The 18,853-nt window shown below is 51.8% G+C and overlaps 1 protein-coding gene across 5 annotated transcripts in view; it reads left to right on the forward strand.

Annotated features, from left to right (window-relative positions):
- The first annotated feature begins 220 nt into the window (after positions 1 to 220).
- acaca (acetyl-CoA carboxylase alpha) overlaps positions 221 to 18,853 on the forward strand; it is a 40,864-nt gene continuing 22,231 nt past the window's right edge. For 2 of the 5 annotated variants that reach the window (XM_084698082.1, XM_084698084.1), the window contains exons 1-32: positions 223 to 401; positions 1,584 to 1,815; positions 4,239 to 4,383; positions 4,463 to 4,601; positions 4,902 to 5,011; positions 5,577 to 5,658; positions 5,846 to 5,944; positions 6,066 to 6,172; positions 6,288 to 6,398; positions 6,478 to 6,687; positions 6,823 to 6,993; positions 7,974 to 8,135; positions 8,484 to 8,647; positions 8,763 to 8,913; positions 9,002 to 9,105; positions 9,390 to 9,617; positions 10,505 to 10,655; positions 10,734 to 10,868; positions 11,798 to 11,944; positions 12,037 to 12,225; positions 12,316 to 12,416; positions 12,490 to 12,578; positions 12,842 to 12,966; positions 13,057 to 13,170; positions 13,406 to 13,519; positions 13,613 to 13,702; positions 13,790 to 13,908; positions 14,965 to 14,988; positions 17,111 to 17,239; positions 17,917 to 18,025; positions 18,188 to 18,295; positions 18,393 to 18,449. In XM_084698082.1, coding sequence (XP_084554208.1) covers positions 1,613 to 1,815; positions 4,239 to 4,383; positions 4,463 to 4,601; positions 4,902 to 5,011; positions 5,577 to 5,658; positions 5,846 to 5,944; positions 6,066 to 6,172; positions 6,288 to 6,398; positions 6,478 to 6,687; positions 6,823 to 6,993; positions 7,974 to 8,135; positions 8,484 to 8,647; positions 8,763 to 8,913; positions 9,002 to 9,105; positions 9,390 to 9,617; positions 10,505 to 10,655; positions 10,734 to 10,868; positions 11,798 to 11,944; positions 12,037 to 12,225; positions 12,316 to 12,416; positions 12,490 to 12,578; positions 12,842 to 12,966; positions 13,057 to 13,170; positions 13,406 to 13,519; positions 13,613 to 13,702; positions 13,790 to 13,908; positions 14,965 to 14,988; positions 17,111 to 17,239; positions 17,917 to 18,025; positions 18,188 to 18,295; positions 18,393 to 18,449 — 3,987 coding nt within the window. In that variant the 5' untranslated portion in view covers positions 223 to 401; positions 1,584 to 1,612. Of the gene's footprint in view, positions 402 to 1,583; positions 1,816 to 4,238; positions 4,384 to 4,462; positions 4,602 to 4,901; positions 5,012 to 5,576; positions 5,659 to 5,845; positions 5,945 to 6,065; positions 6,173 to 6,287; positions 6,399 to 6,477; positions 6,688 to 6,822; positions 6,994 to 7,973; positions 8,136 to 8,483; positions 8,648 to 8,762; positions 8,914 to 9,001; positions 9,106 to 9,389; positions 9,618 to 10,504; positions 10,656 to 10,733; positions 10,869 to 11,797; positions 11,945 to 12,036; positions 12,226 to 12,315; positions 12,417 to 12,489; positions 12,579 to 12,841; positions 12,967 to 13,056; positions 13,171 to 13,405; positions 13,520 to 13,612; positions 13,703 to 13,789; positions 13,909 to 14,964; positions 14,989 to 15,516; positions 15,643 to 17,110; positions 17,240 to 17,916; positions 18,026 to 18,187; positions 18,296 to 18,392; positions 18,450 to 18,853 lie in introns of all 5 variants that reach the window. The other 3 variants (XM_084698083.1, XM_084698086.1, XM_084698085.1) reach the window with 2 other exon arrangements.

The raw sequence follows: 18,853 nt of genomic DNA on the forward strand, positions 1-18,853 counted from the left end.
AACGTAAAAGTACAAAATGAAGGAATGTCCCTTTAACTCGTCAGACGGCCGGGCACGTGGCCGGCAGGGAGGTTTTTATTGGGCACACCTCCTCTCAACATTAGCCCGCCTCTAAAGGGAGTTCTGCAAAATGTTTGGTTCCTTGTCAGCAGGGCAGTAGCGTGATTGGCTAATGAACTCAGTTCAGAGTGGAACGACCAGGAGTAACCTGTGTCAGCATCATATCGCACCACCGCCACTGTCAAAGCGTCTGTTGTAGTCGCGTTAGCTCATCATGATGTGAGTTTTTGTCATAAGCGATTGGAAAAACACGTCAGATGGATCCCAGAAGAAATTGAACCTATATTAATCAGTCGTTTGGAATCAACTATTCAGGATTGCTTGTCGATTTGTTTCCCACGGTGAGTTAGCTTGTTATCTAGTGCGTTAACAAGAAGCAAGTCATGTTTGTCTGCTTCTGCCGGTACTAGTACTGTACTCGTTCTCAACGTCGATATCTAGCTAGCTAGTCCAGCCATCAGCGATCTAGCTGTCCCTGTAAGCTCATTAGCTAACAATCTAGTGGTATAGCTAGTTAGCTAGCTAACGAACAGCAAATAGCTAGACTAGTTAGCCAGCTAACTAACAGCAGTGTTGCTAATAGGAACTTTACTGAAAACATGTGCTTGCAAATGTATTCTAGCGCGAGTAACATTGTATGGATTTAGCAGCAGTAAGGATGAGGATCCAAGCTGTGCCGCTGGTCTGTTGTGGTCGCTGTTGCAGTTTCCTCCAGCACAGATTAGCTGTCCAGGAGAGATGTAAATTCAACGTTAGGGAATTAACAAATTTGCAAAGTATATGTTCCTCGTGAATATCTAGTGAGGCATGATGCAGGATTATGGATTAAGTAATCCTGGCGTTGGCCCGATACTGTAAGAATGTGTGTGTGGGGGGGGGGGTACGCTCCAGGTCGGGTTAAACAGGTTCAGCAGGTGAGCAAGGTGTGCCTTACAGCGGACTCAATCTGGATAGTCACCTATTAGTAACAGTGTATGTTTGCTGGGATCTCGTAAATATTCTCTTCCGAACATGGCATTTAAAACCAATGTAGTTAATTTACTTCCAGATGGATGGCGATGTTCAGTGTTAGGGTTGCTGCCTGCAGTAGCCTAGCTATAAAGAGCATGCAGCCTGGATGAGGTGATGTTGGCATGGCAGTAACTATCATCAGTCTAGAGATCACGCAGCCTGGATGAGGTGATGTTGGCATGGCAAATTACCCTTTCAGGTCAGCATAGTGGGTTTTGCAATAGTTTCACATACAGATGCTTCATCAGCTAGACTTTGCACCCACTCACCCACTGATGCAACCTGTCAAATGTTGATGAAAGGTGGATGCCAGGATGATCCTGTGTTCCATGTTAACCCCCCATACACACACACACACATCCTCCCTCCTTATATCTGAGCACCTCTCCTCCCTCCCCATACACACACACACACATCCTCCCTCCTTATATCTGAGCACCTCTCCTCCCTCCCCATACACACACACACACATCCTCCCTCCTTATATCTGAGCGCCTCTCCTCCCTCCCCAGTGTTAGCCAGCTGCCCTTGTCGCCCCACCATGGCCCAACAGGACCAGAAGCCCGCTGCCCTGCTCTCCCACTTCACAGTGGGGTCTGTGTCGGAGGAGAACTCTGAGGACGAGGTGCTGGGAGGGAAGCAGGAGGAGAAGGAACGCTCCCTGTCCCCTTCCTCCTCCGTCAGCTCCGACAGCACCTTCGAGATGGGCTTTGACCACGTGGACGGTCCTCTGCATAACCTGAGGTTTGTTCAACATACACAAGTGGTTCCGTTATTGTAGAACAGCATGTTTATTGTTTATAGACATGTTGCATGGGGACAGTGGTATAGGACATGTTGCCATAGGGACAGTGGTTAAAGCATTTGACTGCAGATAAAGAGGTCACAGGTTCAAATCCCCCCTGAACATTGAATTGGATTTACAGTACTAAGAAAAAGTATAAACTTTACATGAATATTGTCTTAATATATATATTTTTGTCTTCTGTAATTGTGCAGCAGTATAAAAGTGAAATGTCGAGAACATTTTTGTTCAGTTTTGTCATTCCATTGTTTCTTTAAGCATTTTTGCTTTACTTCAAAAATATATATTATTATTAACATATTTGTGCCCAAGACTTTTGCACAGTACGGTATATGAAACTACAAATAAGAGACATCCTTTAGTTATGTCTGAAATGTCGTGAAATTGCTCAATGTAAAATCTGGATCAGTTCTGAGCTGTGTGCTGGGTCCCTCAGCTGGGTGTGTGCTGGGTCCCTCAGCTGGCTGTGTGCTGGGCCCCTCAGCTGGGTCCCTCAGCTGGGTGTGTGCTGGGTCCCTCAGCTGGCTGTGTGCTGGGTCCCTCAGCTGGCTGTGTGCTGGGCCCCTCAGCTGGGTGTGAAGAATGTGGCCTAACCAGCTCCCAGCCTGCCTCAGAGAAACTGTGGTTTCTGGAAGCACAGCCCTGCTTGTCCCCCCCGCCTGCACCCTGCTTTCTCCATCCTCTCCCGTCCTCTCTCTCCCCCTTTTCTCTCTCTCCCTTCTCTCCCCTCCGCTCTCTCTCTCCCTCCTCTCCCCCCTCTTCCATCCTCTCTCTCTTACCCTATCCCCTCCTCTCTCTCCTCCTCCTCGCCCCTCTCCTCCCCCCTCTCCTCCCCCCTCTCCTCCCCCCTCTCCTCCTCCCCCCTCTCCTCCTCCTCTCTCCCTCTCCCCTCTCTCTCTCTCCTCCCTCTCCCCTCCTCTCTCCCCCCTCCCCCTCCTCTCTCTCTCCCCTCCTCTCTCTCTCTCCCCCTCTCCCCTCTCTCTCTCTCCCCCCTCTCCCCTTCTCTCTCTCTCTCCCTCTCCCCTCCTCTCTCTCCCCCCTCTCCTCTCCCCTCTCCTCTCCCCTCTCCTCTCCCCTCCTCTCTCTCTCCGCCCTCTCCCCTTCTCTCTCTCTCCCCCTCCCCCCTCTCTCTCTCCCCCTCTCCTCTCCCCTCCTCTCTCTCTCTCCGCCCTCTTACCTTCTCTCTCTCTCCCTCCTCTCCTCCCAGAGTCCCAGACAGCTAGCCTGACGTTGTCATACTCATAATTCTAGTCAGAATATGAGTCTGAAAACTCTCCGTTGGGCTGTGACTATGGGGCCTGTTTCAACCGAACTCGTAAAACAAATGCCTCTTCGCTCAATTGGATAGACCTACAACCAATCAGAGCAACGTAATATGTTGTTTGTTGAAAACGAATTCAACCCAAGGGCTCTTTTGTGACGTTGTTGATTACGTTACTGTTGATCATCTGTCCATCATCGTATAAAGCCCGCCCTGGCAATTTCATTGGTCCGTCCCGATCCTGGTTTTATGAGGAAGCTCTCTGAGTACATTTACATTTAGTCATTTTGAGTAGGCCAGACAGAGGACCAAGCTCACCTGAGGTTAGGTCTGGCTGAAGTTCAGGGTGTTGGGTTAGTTAGGGTTAAAAACTGGGCAGCGACTCTCTCTCTCACCTCCCGCAGTCCTCTCTTTCTCATTTGTCGAGGGCTTGCCCTGCCCAACCAGCTGCTGTTCTCCTGAGGTCCATACAGAATGGAACAGACATGTTAACTGGCCAGTTCTGCTGGATACTTGACCTGTCTTGTGTAATACTCACTGGAGTTGCTTAAAAAGCAAACATTTCAGCTGTTGAAACTTACTTTTGGGATTTTGAAAAGCAGATTTTGAACCTACCTTGATTGATTATTATGGTTGAACACATTTCCCCTTTTGATCCAAGGTCAGTAAAGACTGGAAGCTGAGTTTAATGAGATGTTTTAATCTGCTGTTTCTTCCAGTTGCCCTCTTATCTCTAATGTGATATGGGTGCCATCCAGTCCACAAACATTTCACCTGATCCGTCCTGTCTTGCAGCCTGTCCATTAACAAACTCTCAAACATGCATGAAGGAAATGCCTTTTCTGACCTCCCGGTTCCTGATGATTGTGAAGGTGTTTGAGTTTAGTTTCAATGGGGGACTTTATTTCTTATCTTCTGGTAGGGGCTAGGTTGGTTAGGAATGTTGATGTGGGAATCTGTGAAGCCGCCTGTGGCTAAGGGCTGAAAAGAAGACCTCATGTGATTAGCTGAAGGGCCCAGCTGGGGTAGGGACCACAGGCCTGCAGGGACACAGGGGAGGGGGGGCAAGGCTGTGTTCTCCTGATACTGAATGAGTGTCAGTCTGTCACACAGGCCCAGCATGTCGGGGCTGCACCTGGTAAAACAGGGCAGAGACCGCCGCCGCATGGACCTGCAGAGGGACTTCACCGTCGCCTCCCCGGCAGAGTTTGTCACACGCTTTGGGGGCAACAAGGTCATCGAGAAGGTAGGTAGTCCTCAACCCCGGGGTCATGTTGGGGTCAGTAGTGGGGGTGATGGTGTAATAATCCTGTATCCCCCCTCAGGTCCTCATCGCCAACAACGGTATTGCCGCGGTGAAGTGCATGCGCTCCATCCGCCGTTGGTCGTACGAGATGTTCCGCAATGAGAGGGCCATCCGCTTCGTCGTCATGGTAACCCCGGAAGACTTAAAAGCCAATGCAGGTGAGGGGTTGGGGTACAGGAACCCCTATTGGGTTAGGGTTTACCCTAACCTAACCCTATTGGTTTAGGGTTTACCCTAACCTAACCCTATTGGTTTAGCTCGTCGGTTAACAAGTGACTCCTGGTCTAACTCAGCAGACAGAATGTTCCCTGTGTTCTGTACATGAATCATGCTGCTCAAGGTCGGGTTACATAACGTCTGACAATATTGTGCAAACAAGCAAACACGGCATGTTGTGCCACATATGCATTGTACACAGTGATGACAAATGTAACATTTTCCTTGACTGTAATCCACAGAGTACATAAAGATGGCCGACCATTATGTTCCTGTTCCCGGAGGGACCAACAACAATAATTATGCCAACGTGGAGCTCATTCTGGACATCGCTAAACGCATCCCTGTGCAGGTGCACTGAAACACAACGCTTCTACCACTCTTCTCAGTGATTCACAGCAAATATAAAAACATCTAACACCAGTATTTGACTTTTTGGGTGTAGATCCTTTCTCATGAGATGTGGACCAATAGGAACTCTGCTGGAGTAGCTAATTGGTCCACCTGGGAGGAGGACATGTTCATGATTACTTCTCTCCTCCTTGCCCCTCTCTCCTCCCCCTCCCTCTCTCCTCCCCCTCGCCCCTCTCTCCTCCCCCTCCCTCTCTCCCTCCACTCGCCCCTCTCTCCCTCCCCTCGCCCCTCTCTCCCCCCCCTCGCCCCTCTCTCCCCCCCCTCGCCCCTCTCTCCTCCCCCTCCCTCTCTCCTCCCCCTCGCCCCTCTCTCCTCCCCCTCCCCTCTCTCTTCTCCCCCTCCCCTTTCTCCTCCCCTCTCGCCTCCCCCTCGCCCCTCTCGCCTCCCCCTCTCCCCTCTCTCCTCTCCCTCCCCTTTCTCCTCCCCCTCCCCTTTCTCCTCCCCCTCGCCCCTCTCTCCTCCCCCTCTCCCCTCTCTCCTCCCCTTTAACCCTCTCTCCCCAGGCGGTGTGGGCTGGGTGGGGTCACGCGTCAGAGAACCCCAAACTCCCTGAACTGCTTCATAAGAATGGCATAGCCTTCATGGGTAAGATGGCATATCCTTCATGGGTAAGATGGCATAGTTAAGGTTAGATTTGTTTGGGGTTAAGGTTAGATTTGTTAAGGTTAGTGATTGGGGGAAACTGGATTTTGAATGGGTCCACATTAACAAAATGTGTGTGTGTGTGATGGTAGGTAGCCTGTTTAGATGCTGGTCTCTGCTTTTCTCCCAGGTCCTCCTAGCCAGGCCATGTGGGCGCTGGGGGACAAGATCGCCTCGTCCATCGTGGCCCAGACAGCTGGGATCCCTACCTTACCCTGGAGCGGGAGAGGTACGTTTGTCTGCTGCCCTGTGTTGACACTCTAATTGAAGTGTGGGAAGGTACCGACTGTGTTCATGTGTGTGTGTGTGTCTCAGGTAAGGTACTGATTGTGTGTTGGTGTGTGTCTCAGGTTTGACAGTGGAGTGGACAGAGAGTGATCAGAAGAAGAGGGTGATCAATGTTCCTCCGGAGGTGTATGACCTGGGCTGCATCCAGGATGTGGAGGCAGGATTGAAGGTCTGACCTCATGGATAACACTCTCACACACTCATGCTCTGGTCCTGATGCTTCTCTAGGAGGAGGCTGAGCTGTGTGTGTGTGTGTGTGTGTGTGTGTGTGTGTGTGTCGCCAGGCTGCAGAGGAGGTGGGCTACCCTGTGATGGTAAAAGCTTCGGAGGGCGGCGGAGGGAAGGGCATCCGCAAGGTCAACACAGCAGACGACTTCCCCAACCTCTTCAGACAGGTGAGGGACGCCTGACCACCAGGGGACCCGGTTGGTGTGTATGTGTGACCCCTTGCTGATCCCTGACCCCTAACCCCAGGTCCAGGCGGAGGTTCCGGGCTCGCCCATCTTCGTGATGCAGCTGGCCAAGCACGCCCGGCACCTGGAGGTCCAGATCCTGGCCGACCAGTACGGCAACGCCATCTCCTTGTTCGGCCGGGACTGCTCAGTGCAGCGACGCCACCAGAAGATCATTGAGGAAGCTCCTGCCACCATTGCTAATGGAGACGTGTTTGAGGACATGGAGAGGGTAGGAGACGTGTATATATAGTTATGTACTGCATAATACTGTTATATGATTAACATATGTACCTGTGTACCTGCACAGGTGTATTCAATATGAATCTGTACAGTGACTGTGTGTATTGTGACTGTGTGTCCCCAGTGTGCTGTGAAGCTGGCTAAGATGGTGGGCTATGTAAGCGCGGGCACGGTGGAGTATCTTTACAGCCCAGACAGCAGCTTCTACTTCCTGGAGCTGAACCCGCGCCTGCAGGTGGAACACCCCTGCACCGAGATGGTGGCCGACGTCAACCTGCCCGCCGCACAGCTGCAGGTGTGTGTGTTCATTCTCTCTGCACCCTGCTCTCTCCCTCCTCTCCCCTCCTCTCTCTCTCCCCCCTCTCCCCTCTTCTCTCTCTCCCCGCCGCACAGCTACAGGTGTGTGTGTGTGTGTGTTCATTCTCACATCAGAGCTTCACCACTCCTGACGGCTAATTCTACCTCAGGCCTCCATCCCCATGGTAACTGAGGTTAAATAGAGAGTCAGAGTACAGTCTCCTCCCCTCCTCCCCAGGGCTTTGGGGCAGATGTACAGCAGTAGGTCTCGTGGTTGTCCTGTTGTTAGTAAGTAGGTCAGAGCCGCTCAAGCAGAAACCCAGGCAGGGAACAGACCCTGTTCACAGACAGGCTTCTGGGGGAATACTCTACCACACAGTACTCACCCTGGGGGAATACTCTACCACACAGTACTCACCCTAAATAAGAGAGTCCTAAATAAACACAGGCTCCTTTTTGCTGCTAATGCATCCACATGATAACATTTTATTAGCTAGGCTAGTAATGCCAATGATTGTGATAAGGAGGATGTCATGATGCTGCATAATTTAGCTTATGAAGATGCTACATGTGTTATCTTATGAAGATGCTACATGTGTTAGCTTATGAAGATGCTACATGTGTTAGCTTATGAAGATGCTACATGTGTTAGCTTATGAAGATGCTACATGTGTTAGCTTATGAAGATGCTACATGTGTTAGCTTATGAAGATGCTACATGTGTTAGCTTATGAAGATGCTACATGTGTTATCTTATGAAGATGCTACATGTGTTAGCTTATGAAGATGCTACATGTGTTAGCTTATGAAGATGCTACATGTGTTAGCTTATGAAGATGTTACATGTGTTAGCTTATGAAGATGCTACATGTGTTAGCTTATGAAGATGCTACATGTGTTAGCTTATGAAGATGCTACATGTGTTAGCTTATAAAGATGCTACATGTGTTAGCTGATGATTCTCCTCTAACCCGCCAGATCGCCATGGGGATCCCCCTGAACCGGATCAAGGACATCCGGATGCTGTATGGAGTGCAGCCCTGGGGAGACTGTCCCATTGACTTCGAGGCTCTGTCCACCTCCCCCTCTCCCCGGGGACATGTCATTGCCGCCCGCATCACCAGCGAGAACCCAGACGAGGTGACTCCTTCTTCCTCTCCTGTGGTCACAGGGTTAGGGTTAGGTCACAGTGGATCCAGGGTAAGGTCACAGGGTTAGGGTTAGGTCACAGGGGATCCAGGGTTAGGTCACAGGGTAAGGTCACAGGGGATCCAGGGTTAGGTCACAGGGTAAGGTCACAGGGGATCCAGGGTTAGGTCACAGGGTAAGGTCACAGGGGATCCAGGGTTAGGTCATAGGGGATTCAGGGTTAGGTCACAGGGGGTCCAGGCCTTCATGGACTGGACAGAGGAGAGACTAGTGTTAACAGAGGAGAGACTAGTGTTAACAGAGAGAAGACACTAGTGTTAACGGTGTTTTGTCCACCAGGGTTTCAAGCCCAGTTCCGGCACTGTTCAGGAGCTGAACTTCCGCAGCAACAAGAACGTGTGGGGCTACTTCAGCGTGGCAGCGGCCGGGGGGCTGCATGAGTTCGCTGACTCCCAGTTTGGACACTGCTTCTCCTGGGGGGAGAACCGGGAGGAGGCCATCTCGTAAGCTCAGCGCTCCTGAGGTCCACCAGGGCCCTGAAACCACAGACAGCACACAGGCCCCACATCCCTTATCCTAGATACTGATGCTGTCTGTGTGGTGACTGTGTGTGTGTAGGAACATGGTGGTGGCTCTGAAAGAGCTGTCAATTCGAGGAGATTTCAGGACCACGGTGGAGTATCTCATCAAGCTGCTGGAGACAGAGAGCTTCCAACACAACAGCATTGACACTGGTTGGCTGGACCGACTAATCTCTGAGAAGATGCAGGTAGAGTCTGGACACAACAAGCTGGGCTTGGAGAATCCTGTAGTGTTTGTGTTTTAACCAACGTGTGTGTGTGCGTGTGTGTGTGCAGGCGGAGCGTCCCGACACCATGCTGGGCATTGTCAGCGGGGCTCTCCATGTTGCTGACTCCAATCTCAGGAACAGCGTCTCCAACTTCCTGCATTCTCTGGAAAGGTACTGTAGTGATGTTCTAGAAGAGATACTGTAGTGATGTTCTAGAAAAGCTATAGTAGTTATGTTCTAGAAGAGATACTGTAGTGATGTTCTAGAAGAGATACAGTAGTGATGTTCTAGAAGAAGTATAGTCATGATGTTCTAGGAGAGGTATAGTTGTGATGTTCTAGAAGAGGTATAGTAGTGATGTTCTAGGAGAGGTATAGTAGTGATGTTCTAGGAGAGGTATAGTAGTGAGGTTTTAAAAGTTACAGTAGAGGGATGTTCTCTCCTCGTGTCTCCAGGGGCCAGGTCCTCCCAGCCCACACGCTGCTCAACACTGTAGAGGTGGAACTCATCTACGAGGGCACCAAGTACATCCTGAAGGTGACCCGACAGTCCCCCAGCTCCTACGTCGTGATCATGAACCACTCCCTGGTCGAGGTGGACGTGCACAGGCTGAGCGATGGAGGCGTGCTACTGTCATACGACGGCAGCAGCTACACCACCTACATGAAGGAGGAGGTGGACAGGTGGGCTTCTCTTCTGATGGTGCTTAGAGGCACCTTTACTGGGAAGATTTTCTGCAGATGCAAACACTTTCCTTCATGGGGTTTAGACAAGGGCGTAACCATGGTTTATACATTTGGGGGGTCCAAGTATACCCTTCCCCTTGAATTATTTTTTTGGTAAGTGTATTGGCTACAATTCTATATTTATTCATGAAAATTCGCACATTTAGAACATAGTTTCGAGGACAACATTGACCATTTGAATTCACATCTAAAAGGAATAGTGTAATTTCTCAGAGACAGTGACTGCCTGCGTTGTGACCATGTAATTTTATCAGAAAAACAGAGACTCATGCTTTTATGAGGCTACTCGTTTAATTTGCTTACACATTTAGCTTGGTATCAAGTAACTTACTGTCTGAAAAATGCGTATGCTTGGCTGCTGGTCCAGGTTTCTCCGCTTTTTAGGTAACCTCAAATCCTCCATTACTCTACCTCCTCTCCAACAAGTTAACCAACATTACTTTCTTTGCGCTCAACTGACTGACGAAAAAGTGTTAGGTAACCATGACAATGCAGAACGACGCAAGGTGGATTCAAACGAAATCACACAAGTGTACAATTCGGAGGGGGGGATTCACACACTTATGTTTTTCTTAACAAACGGAAATAAATCAAGAGACCAATCCATTGACACGGTTCATAAAAGGAGAACATATATTTGACATATTTTCTGCTGTATATTGGAGGAACAGATTGGTATTTTCTCAACATTGGGGGTGACACAACCCCAAAGAATGCATGGTTACGCTCTTGGGTTTGGATACAGAGGGGTGGGTATAATTCTGTGTACTGTGTCAACATGGGAACAAGACGTGTGTGTTTAAGGTGTGTGTGTTCCCCCTCAGGTACCGTGTCACCATAGGTAACAAGACGTGTGTGTTTGAGCGAGAGAACGACCCGTCTGTGTTGCGCTCGCCGTCAGCAGGAAAGCTGATCCAGTACAGCGTGGAAGATGGAGGCCATGTCTTCTCTGGGCAGTGCTATGCCGAGATAGAGGTGAGGGAGTGGGAGGGCAGAGAGAGGTTGGGGGTAATGCAGGTGATGAAGACTCTAACAGCAGTGTGTGTGTTTCAGGTGATGAAGATGGTGATGACTTTAACAGCAGCAGAGTCGGGGTGTATCCACTACGTGAAGCGTGCTGGGGCAGTGCTGGAGCCCGGCTGTGTGATCGCTAAACTGCAGCTGGACGACCCCAGCAGAGTCCAGCAGGTGAGGGAGGGGGTGTGTGTGTGTTGCACCATGTACCGCAGACGTTGCCCTTTCTATAGACCAATTATCACCGTATGTCACACAACTGTCAAGCAGGCTCAACTGCGCATGTCAGTTGCAAAAGACGAACTTCTCCCCGGTCTATTACACTTGGAGTGTCGATCAGGTCATCATATATTTGGCTACTGGATTGCAGGGCTTGATATGAACTTTTCGAGGCTCTTGGCCTTTGGCCAAATACATTTACGTTTCACTTGTCTATACACAAAAGTCACTTGACCCCGATATCCTTAAATAGCCTGACCAAGTGATCGGGCAAAACTAACCTGGCTAACGGAGGTCGCTTTCTCAGGTAAATGATGAATGAAACAGGCTTGGTTAAAGACATCCGAGATGCTGGCTTTCTTCATCAGGCTCGTATCTACATTAGGCAGTCCTCCCTGACGTTTCTGGTGTAGTATGGAGTGAAATACAACATTGTGCACACTGCCAGTGAGTGAGTCTGACTGAGGCTAACGTCAAAACAGTGTAATGGGGACGCAGTCTCATTGCCAGTTTAAACAAATCAGAAAAATAATCGGACCAGCTGGCTAAAAGCAGAATTCCCATATCTCTTGAAAGCTGCCCTGCTCGACTTTTTAGATGTAGAATTGACTGTGAAACTGTAAAATGTTGAACTTTCTGACATGACGTGAAGACATGGATGCCGCTCGACTATTCGGTCTGTACCGGGCGACATTCTCACTAAAATTTCAAGACTTTTGTGACCCGAATCAAAATTCTGATGCGACAGATCAATGGGTAATCGCTGTCTCTCTTAAAGGCTGTCCTCCTCAACCTTTTGTCTTTTTAAATCTAACTATTTGTATTATCCGTGTGGTCCTTTTGCCATTTAAAATGCTATGTGTGTGTGTGTGTGTGTGCGCCAGGCGGAGCTCCACACAGGCCCCCTGCCGTGTATCCAGGCTGTGGCTCTGAGAGGAGAGAAGCTGCACAGAGTGTTCCACAGCACTCTGGACCACCTGGTCCACATCATGAGTGGATACTGTCTGCCTGAGCCCTTCTACAGCACCAAGGTGGGTCCAGATCTCTCTCTGTCTTTCTCTCTCTCTCTGTGTTTATGTATACGTGTGTATATTTATGTGTATATATGTGTGTGTGTGTGCAGCTGAAGGAGTGGGTGGAGCGTCTGATGAAGACCCTGCGCGACCCCTCGCTGCCCCTGCTGGAGCTGCAGGACATCATGACCAGTGTGTCTGGACGGGTCCCTCCCGCTGTTGACAAGGCCATCAGGAAGGAGATGGCCCAGTACGCCAGCAACATCACATCTGTGCTCTGCCAGTTCCCCAGCCAGCAGGTCTCTCACACACACACACACACACACACACAAACATTCTTCATTCTAGTTAGGTTCTAGATGAAGGCTGAATAATCTGTTTCCTCCCAGATCGCTAACATCCTGGACAGCCATGCTGCCACCCTGAACAGGAAGTCAGAAAGGGAGGTGTTCTTCATGAACACCCAGAGCATCGTCCAGTTGGTGCAGAAGTAAGCGCTCCTCCCCTCCCCATGCTCTCAATGTGTATCAGTCAAACACTGACCTGTGTGTGTGTGTGTCCAGGTACCGCAGTGGGATCCGGGGCCATATGAAGGCAGTGGTGATGGACCTTCTCAGACAGTACCTCAAAATAGAGGTCCAGTTCCAGAATGGTGAGAAAAATGTACTGTCATAGGTTTAGATATTAGGGACAGGAGGGATGTCCGTACTGATGTCGAGACCGTTGAAACGTCCCCACCAGTGTTTAACAGCAGAGCCTGGCAGTGTTAGCATATAGGGTGATGATAAACCGACCCTGTTCTATTTTTTGACTGACATCTTTGTCTTCTGCCAGACCGATAGTTTTTCAGTTTGCCCACACGAGGGTGCTGTTACACTAACTGTGCATCCTGTCTGTCTTGCGTTGCTGCTCCAGGACACTATGACAAGTGTGTGTTCATGCTGCGTGAGGAGAACAAGGGGGACATGGCCACTGTGCTCAACTACATCTTCTCCCACGCTCAGGTCACCAAGAAGAACCTGCTGGTCACCATGCTCATTGTAAGTCTAAGCAGCTCGGTCCTGAACCTGGGGGGGGGGGGGGGTGTAGTGTATCTGAATACTGAGTTGTGTGTGTGTGTGTGTGTGCAGGACCAGTTGTGCGGCAGGGATCCCACCCTGACAGACGAGCTGATGACCATCTTGACTGAGCTCACCCAGCTCAGCAAGACCACCAACGCCAAGGTGGCCCTGCGGGCACGCCAGGTCAGCCCTCCTACCCTCACCATGCCCCTCCTACCCTCACCATGCCCCTCCTACCCTCACCATGCCCCTCCTACCCTCACCATGCCCCTCCTACCCTCACCATGTCCCTCCTACCCTCACCATGCCCCTCCTACCCTCACCATGCCCCTCCTACCCTCACCATGCCCCTCCTACCCTCACTTTCGCCCTCGCCCTCTCTTTATTATACCCTCTCTCTCCCTCCATCTCTGTCCAGGTGCTCATCGCCTCCCACCTCCCCTCCTATGAGCTGAGACACAACCAGGTGGAATCCATCTTTCTCTCTGCCATCGACATGTACGGACACCAGTTCTGCATCGAGAACCTGCAGGTAGCGACCCTAGACTTGTCTGTCTCTCTGTATGTATTCAAACTCAATTATATGTTGTTGAATCACTCTACATTTGTCTCTCTCTCTGTGTAGAAACTCATCCTGTCTGAGACGTCCATCTTTGATGTGCTGCCCAACTTCTTCTACCACAGCAACCAGGTAGTGAGGATGGCCGCCCTGGAGGTGAGAGACCAGTAGTGCTGTATCAGTAGTCCTACCTCAGCAGTCCTACAGCAGCAGTCCTACAGTAGCAGTCCTGTATGTTTCCAGGTGTACGTGCGGCGAGCCTACATAGCGTACGAGCTGAACAGCGTCCAGCATCGGCAGCTGAAAGACAACACCTGTATTGTAGAGTTCCAATTCATGCTGCCCACCTCTCACCCCAACAGGTAGGTGACCCCGCCCTGCAGCCCTGCCCCTTCCACTTCCCCCCACCTTTTAACGCCTCCCTCCATGTCCCTTCCTCACTGCTGTGTGTTGACCCTGTGCTGGGACTCCTGTAGAGCAGCTGTTGTAGCAGAGCTACTGTGTGTTGACCCTGTATTGGGACTCCTGTAGAGCAGCTGCTCCCACTGTCTCCATGGACATAGTTAGGCACTGGGTTTCTGGTTTCATCCAATCAGAATGCTGGATACGAGAAGAGTTAAAACCAAAGAGACTGCATCTTTACGATGTCATCACCAGTTGACCCGTGAGAAACTGCACATTGTCCTCTTTGATCCGGCTGCACATAGCCACCCGTCTTACACCAGCTCCACTCGGGTAGTTCAGAGTGGTTGTGGTCAGAGTGGTTGTGGTCAGAGAGGTTGTGGTCAGAGTGGTTGTGGTCAGAGTGGTTGTGGTCAAAGTGGAGACATCAGTCCAGGTTGTGATTGCATTACTAACCACCAGGGTTAGGGTTACCCTAACCACCATCAGACCTCCGACAACGTCTCGGCTGCAAGTGCAGGACACCTGCATGTGTTTAACGTGTTAGTTACAGGCATGGACTAACAGCAGCATGTGGCTGCATGTGTGCTCTCCAGGAATTAACTTACCTGATAATACGCCTGTAGAACAGCCTAGACAAAGCTCATGTTGCATGTTATGGAGGGGCAGTCATGGTGACATGTGTTTAGATGTTGATATTATTCTAGTACATTCACATCACTCAGCCTCTCTCCCCCCGGGTACGAGGGCGAGATACAGTGTCTCTACAGACTGCTAACAGGAGTCAGGCTGTGTTGATAGTTGACCATATTTAAAGTAAAACCTTGATTCACTGTATTTTTGCTGATCCTTTGGATGTTTTTTGTGAGTGTTAAGACAGACGCGCACACACACACACACGCACCCACACACACACACACACACACACACACACACACACGCACTCAGCACCATGACTGTGTTGTCCTCCTCCTGCCTGCCACTAACCTTTCAGTAATCATGTGGTTTGATTTCAGAGGGAACATCCCCACTCTAAACAGGTAAAAACATTTCTTTATTGACACCATATTTACTGGACTTGCAGCATGGCCTAAGTCTGGTGATGCAAGGAACAACACCCACTGTCTCACATTGTGAATATCAACTATAAATATAAAATAATATAAAAATAAAAATTTGTCATGATTGAGTTGCAAACCCTGTTTGGCCATGCTGTTTGTTCCTGTTTAAATGTTTTTGAATTGTCAACAAACAAACATTGTGATTTGGAGGCTGAAGCTAACTTCAGTTGATTTGTCCTGATGATTCTGATCTCGGATGATTCTGATCTCTGGTGACAGCATGGCGTCATTTGGCAGCATACCTGTCAGAAGTCCCACGTCAAAAAAACACGAGTGTGTGTGTGTGTGTCCAGCAGTAGGCCTTGTAGGACAGTACTGTATGGCTGACTGTATTCTGTGTATTCATGCAAACATTACGGGTGGATAACCAGCTATGACTGTAAAAGAAGAAGAGTTGCTTTCCTCATCAGAAACATGCGGTTGTGTGAACTGTGCCACTGCTCTCAGGAGGTTGTCTGCTCCTGTGGCTGGCAGGAAGGCTTCGGTCAGCAAAGCGCTGGCTGCTAGCGCTCTCACAGCTGAGGGGCGGAAGGGGGAGGAGGAGAGACCTCCAGCTGGCAGCTCTGAGGACAGGTCAGCCACGCACTCCCCTGTCTGGCCTCTGGGCTTGGTTGGGCATCTTCTGAGCAGACTAAACACTGAGATATCTGCATCTCACTTCACATCCTGGGAGGACTTTCTGGTGGGCGTCTGATGGCTTCTCAAGCTGCTGTTCACAGGTTCCTGGGTCTGTGTTCTGGGTCTTTGTTCTGGGAAGGGGACCGCTCCACCTCTCTGGTGTCCTCTGGCCTGGCCAGATTAACTCTGACCCCTGCTCTACCAGAGGGGAACTCTCTGATCCCTGCTCTACCAGAGGGGAACTCTCTGACCCCTGCTCTACCAGAGGGGAACTCTGACCCCTGCTCTACCAGAGGGGAGCTCTCTGATCCCTGCTCTACCAGAGGGGAACTCTCTGACCCCTGCTCTACCAGAGGGGAACTCTGACCCCTGCTCTACCAGAGGGGAACTCTCTGAGCCCTGCTCTACCAGAGGGGAACTCTCTGACCCCTGCTCTACCAGAGGGGAACTCTCTGACCCCTGCTCTACCAGAGGGGAGCTCTCTGATCCCTGCTCTACCAGAGGGGAACTCTCTGACCCCTGCTCTACCAGAGGGGAACTCTCTGACCCCTGCTCTACCAGAGGGGAACTCTGACCCCTGCTCTACCAGAGGGGAACTCTCTGACCCCTGCTCTACCAGAGGGGAACTCTCTGACCCCTGCTCTACCAGAGGGGAACTCTCTGACCCCTGCTCTACCAGAGGGGAGCTCTCTGATCCCTGCTCTACCAGTGGGGAACTCTCTGACCCCTGCTCTACCAGAGGGGAGCTCTCTGATCCCTGCTCTACCAGAGGGGAACTCTCTGACCCCTGCTCTACCAGAGGGGAGCTCTCTGATCCCTGCTCTACCAGTGGGGAACTCTGATCCCTGCTCTACCAGAGGGGAACTCTCTGACAACTGCTCTACTAGAGGGGAACTCTCTGAAAACTGCTCTACCAGAGGGGAACTCTCTGACCCCTGCTCTACCAGAGGGGAACCCCCTGACCCCTGCTCTACCAGAGGGGAGCTCTCTGATCCCTGCTCTACCAGAGGGGAACTCTCTGACAACTGCTCTACCAGAGGGGAACTCTCTGACCCCTGCTCTACCAGAGGGGAACTCTCTGACAACTGCTCTACCAGAGGGGAACTCTCTGAGCCCTGCTCTACCAGAGGGGAACTCTGACCCCTGCTCTACCAGAGGGGAACTCTCGGTGGCTTTTATCCACTTCTGACCTTCTGGGGTTCTGGTGTTTTTGACCCTCATTCACCACCAAGTCAGAGCTATTTAGACTGGACTGTTTTCCAACCGTGCAGTCTCTTCATTCAGATAGGGACAAGTCCAGGGATGAGTGAGGAGTAAGGACTGGGGCCTCCTGGTGTGGGCTGTGGGCTGTGTCCCGGGCTGGGCTGTGGGCTGGGCCGGGCGAGGGTTAGGATTCTGATAGGGTTACTGTGCTCTGTTCCAGAATGTCTTTCTCGTCCAACCTGAACCACTATGGGGTGGTGAGCGTGACGGACGTGCTGCTGGACACCTCCTTCACCCCGCCCTGCCAGCGCATGGGCGCCATGGTGTCCTTCCGCTCCTTCCAGGAGTTCTGCAGGTGAGATACCCCATTGCCCCATGGCCCCCTACTCTGGTCCCATGGCCCCCTACTCTGGCCCCATGGCCCCCTACTCTGACCCCCTACTCTGACCCCCTACACTGACCCCCTGCCCCATGGCCCCCTACTCTGACCCCCTACTCTGACCCCCTGCCCCATGGCCCCCTACTCTGACCCCCTGCCCCATGGCCCCCTACTCTGGCCCCCTACTCTGACCCCCTGCCCCATGGCCCCCTACTCTGACCCCCTACTCTGACCCCCTGCCCCATGGCCCCCTACTCTGACCCCCTGCCCCATGGCCCCCTACTCTGGCCCCCTACTCTGACCCCCTGCCCCATGGCCCCCTACTCTGACCCCCTACTCTGACCCCCTGCCCCATGGCCCCCTACTCTGACCCCCTGCCCCATGGCCCCCTACTCTGGCCCCCTACTCTGACCCCCTGCCCCATGGCCCCCTACTCTGACCCCCTACTCTGACCCCCTGCCCCATGGCCCCCTACTCTGACCCCCTACTCTGACCCCCTGCCCCATGGCCCCCTACTCTGACCCCCTACTCTGACCCCCTGCCCCATGGCCCCCTACTCTGACCCCCTGCCCCATGGCCCCCTACTCTGGCCTCCTGGCTCTCTGGTCCTAGCTGTGATGATGTCTAAACCCAGCTCTCCTCTCCACCTGCAGGAACATTAAAGATGTTATGAGCTGCTTCTCTGACTCTCCTCCCCCCAGCCCCACCTTCCCTGAGGGGGGCAACCCTGTGCTGTACGGAGAGGAAGACAGCAAGGTGAGGGGGGTGAGGTTGGGTCGATCTATTGTACAGCTGCAAACCACTGAGAGTCCCAATCCAGACTTTACTATTAGGATGCATTTACAGTTTGGCTGATTCTTTCACCAAATTGTGTGTGTGTGATTGCGTGCATTCGTGTTTGTGTGTGTGCAAACCCAGAGCATTCAGGACGAGCCCATCCACATCCTAAACGTTGCCATCAAGACTGACAGTGACATTGATGATGATGGACTAGCCTCCATGTTCAGAGAGTTCACCCAGTCCAAGGTGGGTTGTCCAGGTGTCTGCTCCAGCGCCCCCTGCTGCTGTGGAGGTACAGTACCTCCTCCTCATCTGCCTCTCTCATGCTCTTCTCCTTCCCCAGAAATCCCTGCTGATCGAACATGGCATCCGTAGACTGACTTTCCTTGTGGCGCAGAAGGTACTCCCTCCCCCTCCCTCCCTCCCTCCCTAGCTCCCTCCCTCCCTCCCTCCCTCCCTCCCTCCCTCCCTCCCTCCCTCCCTCCCTCCCTCCCTCCCTCCCTCCCTCCCTCCCTCCCTCCCTCCCTCCCTCCCTCCCTCCCTCCCTCCCTCCCTCCCTCCCTCCCTCCCTCCCTCCTCCTCCCTTCCTCCCTCTTTCCCCTTCCTCCCTCTTTCCCCTTCCTCCCTCTTTCCCCTTCCTCCCTCTTTCCCCTTCCTCCCTCTTTCCCCTTCCTCCCTCTTTCCCCTTCCTCCCTCCCTCCTCCTCCCTCTCCCCTCCCTCCCTCCTCTTCCTCCCTCTCTCCCTCCTCTTCCTCCCTCTCTCCCTCCTCTTCCTCCCTCTCTCCCCTCCCTCCCTCCTCTTCC

Source organism: Hypomesus nipponensis, chromosome 5, assembly GCF_054491055.1.
Source record: "Hypomesus nipponensis isolate SF chromosome 5, ASM5449105v1, whole genome shotgun sequence".
NCBI classification, from domain to species: Eukaryota; Metazoa; Chordata; class Actinopteri; order Osmeriformes; family Osmeridae; genus Hypomesus; species Hypomesus nipponensis.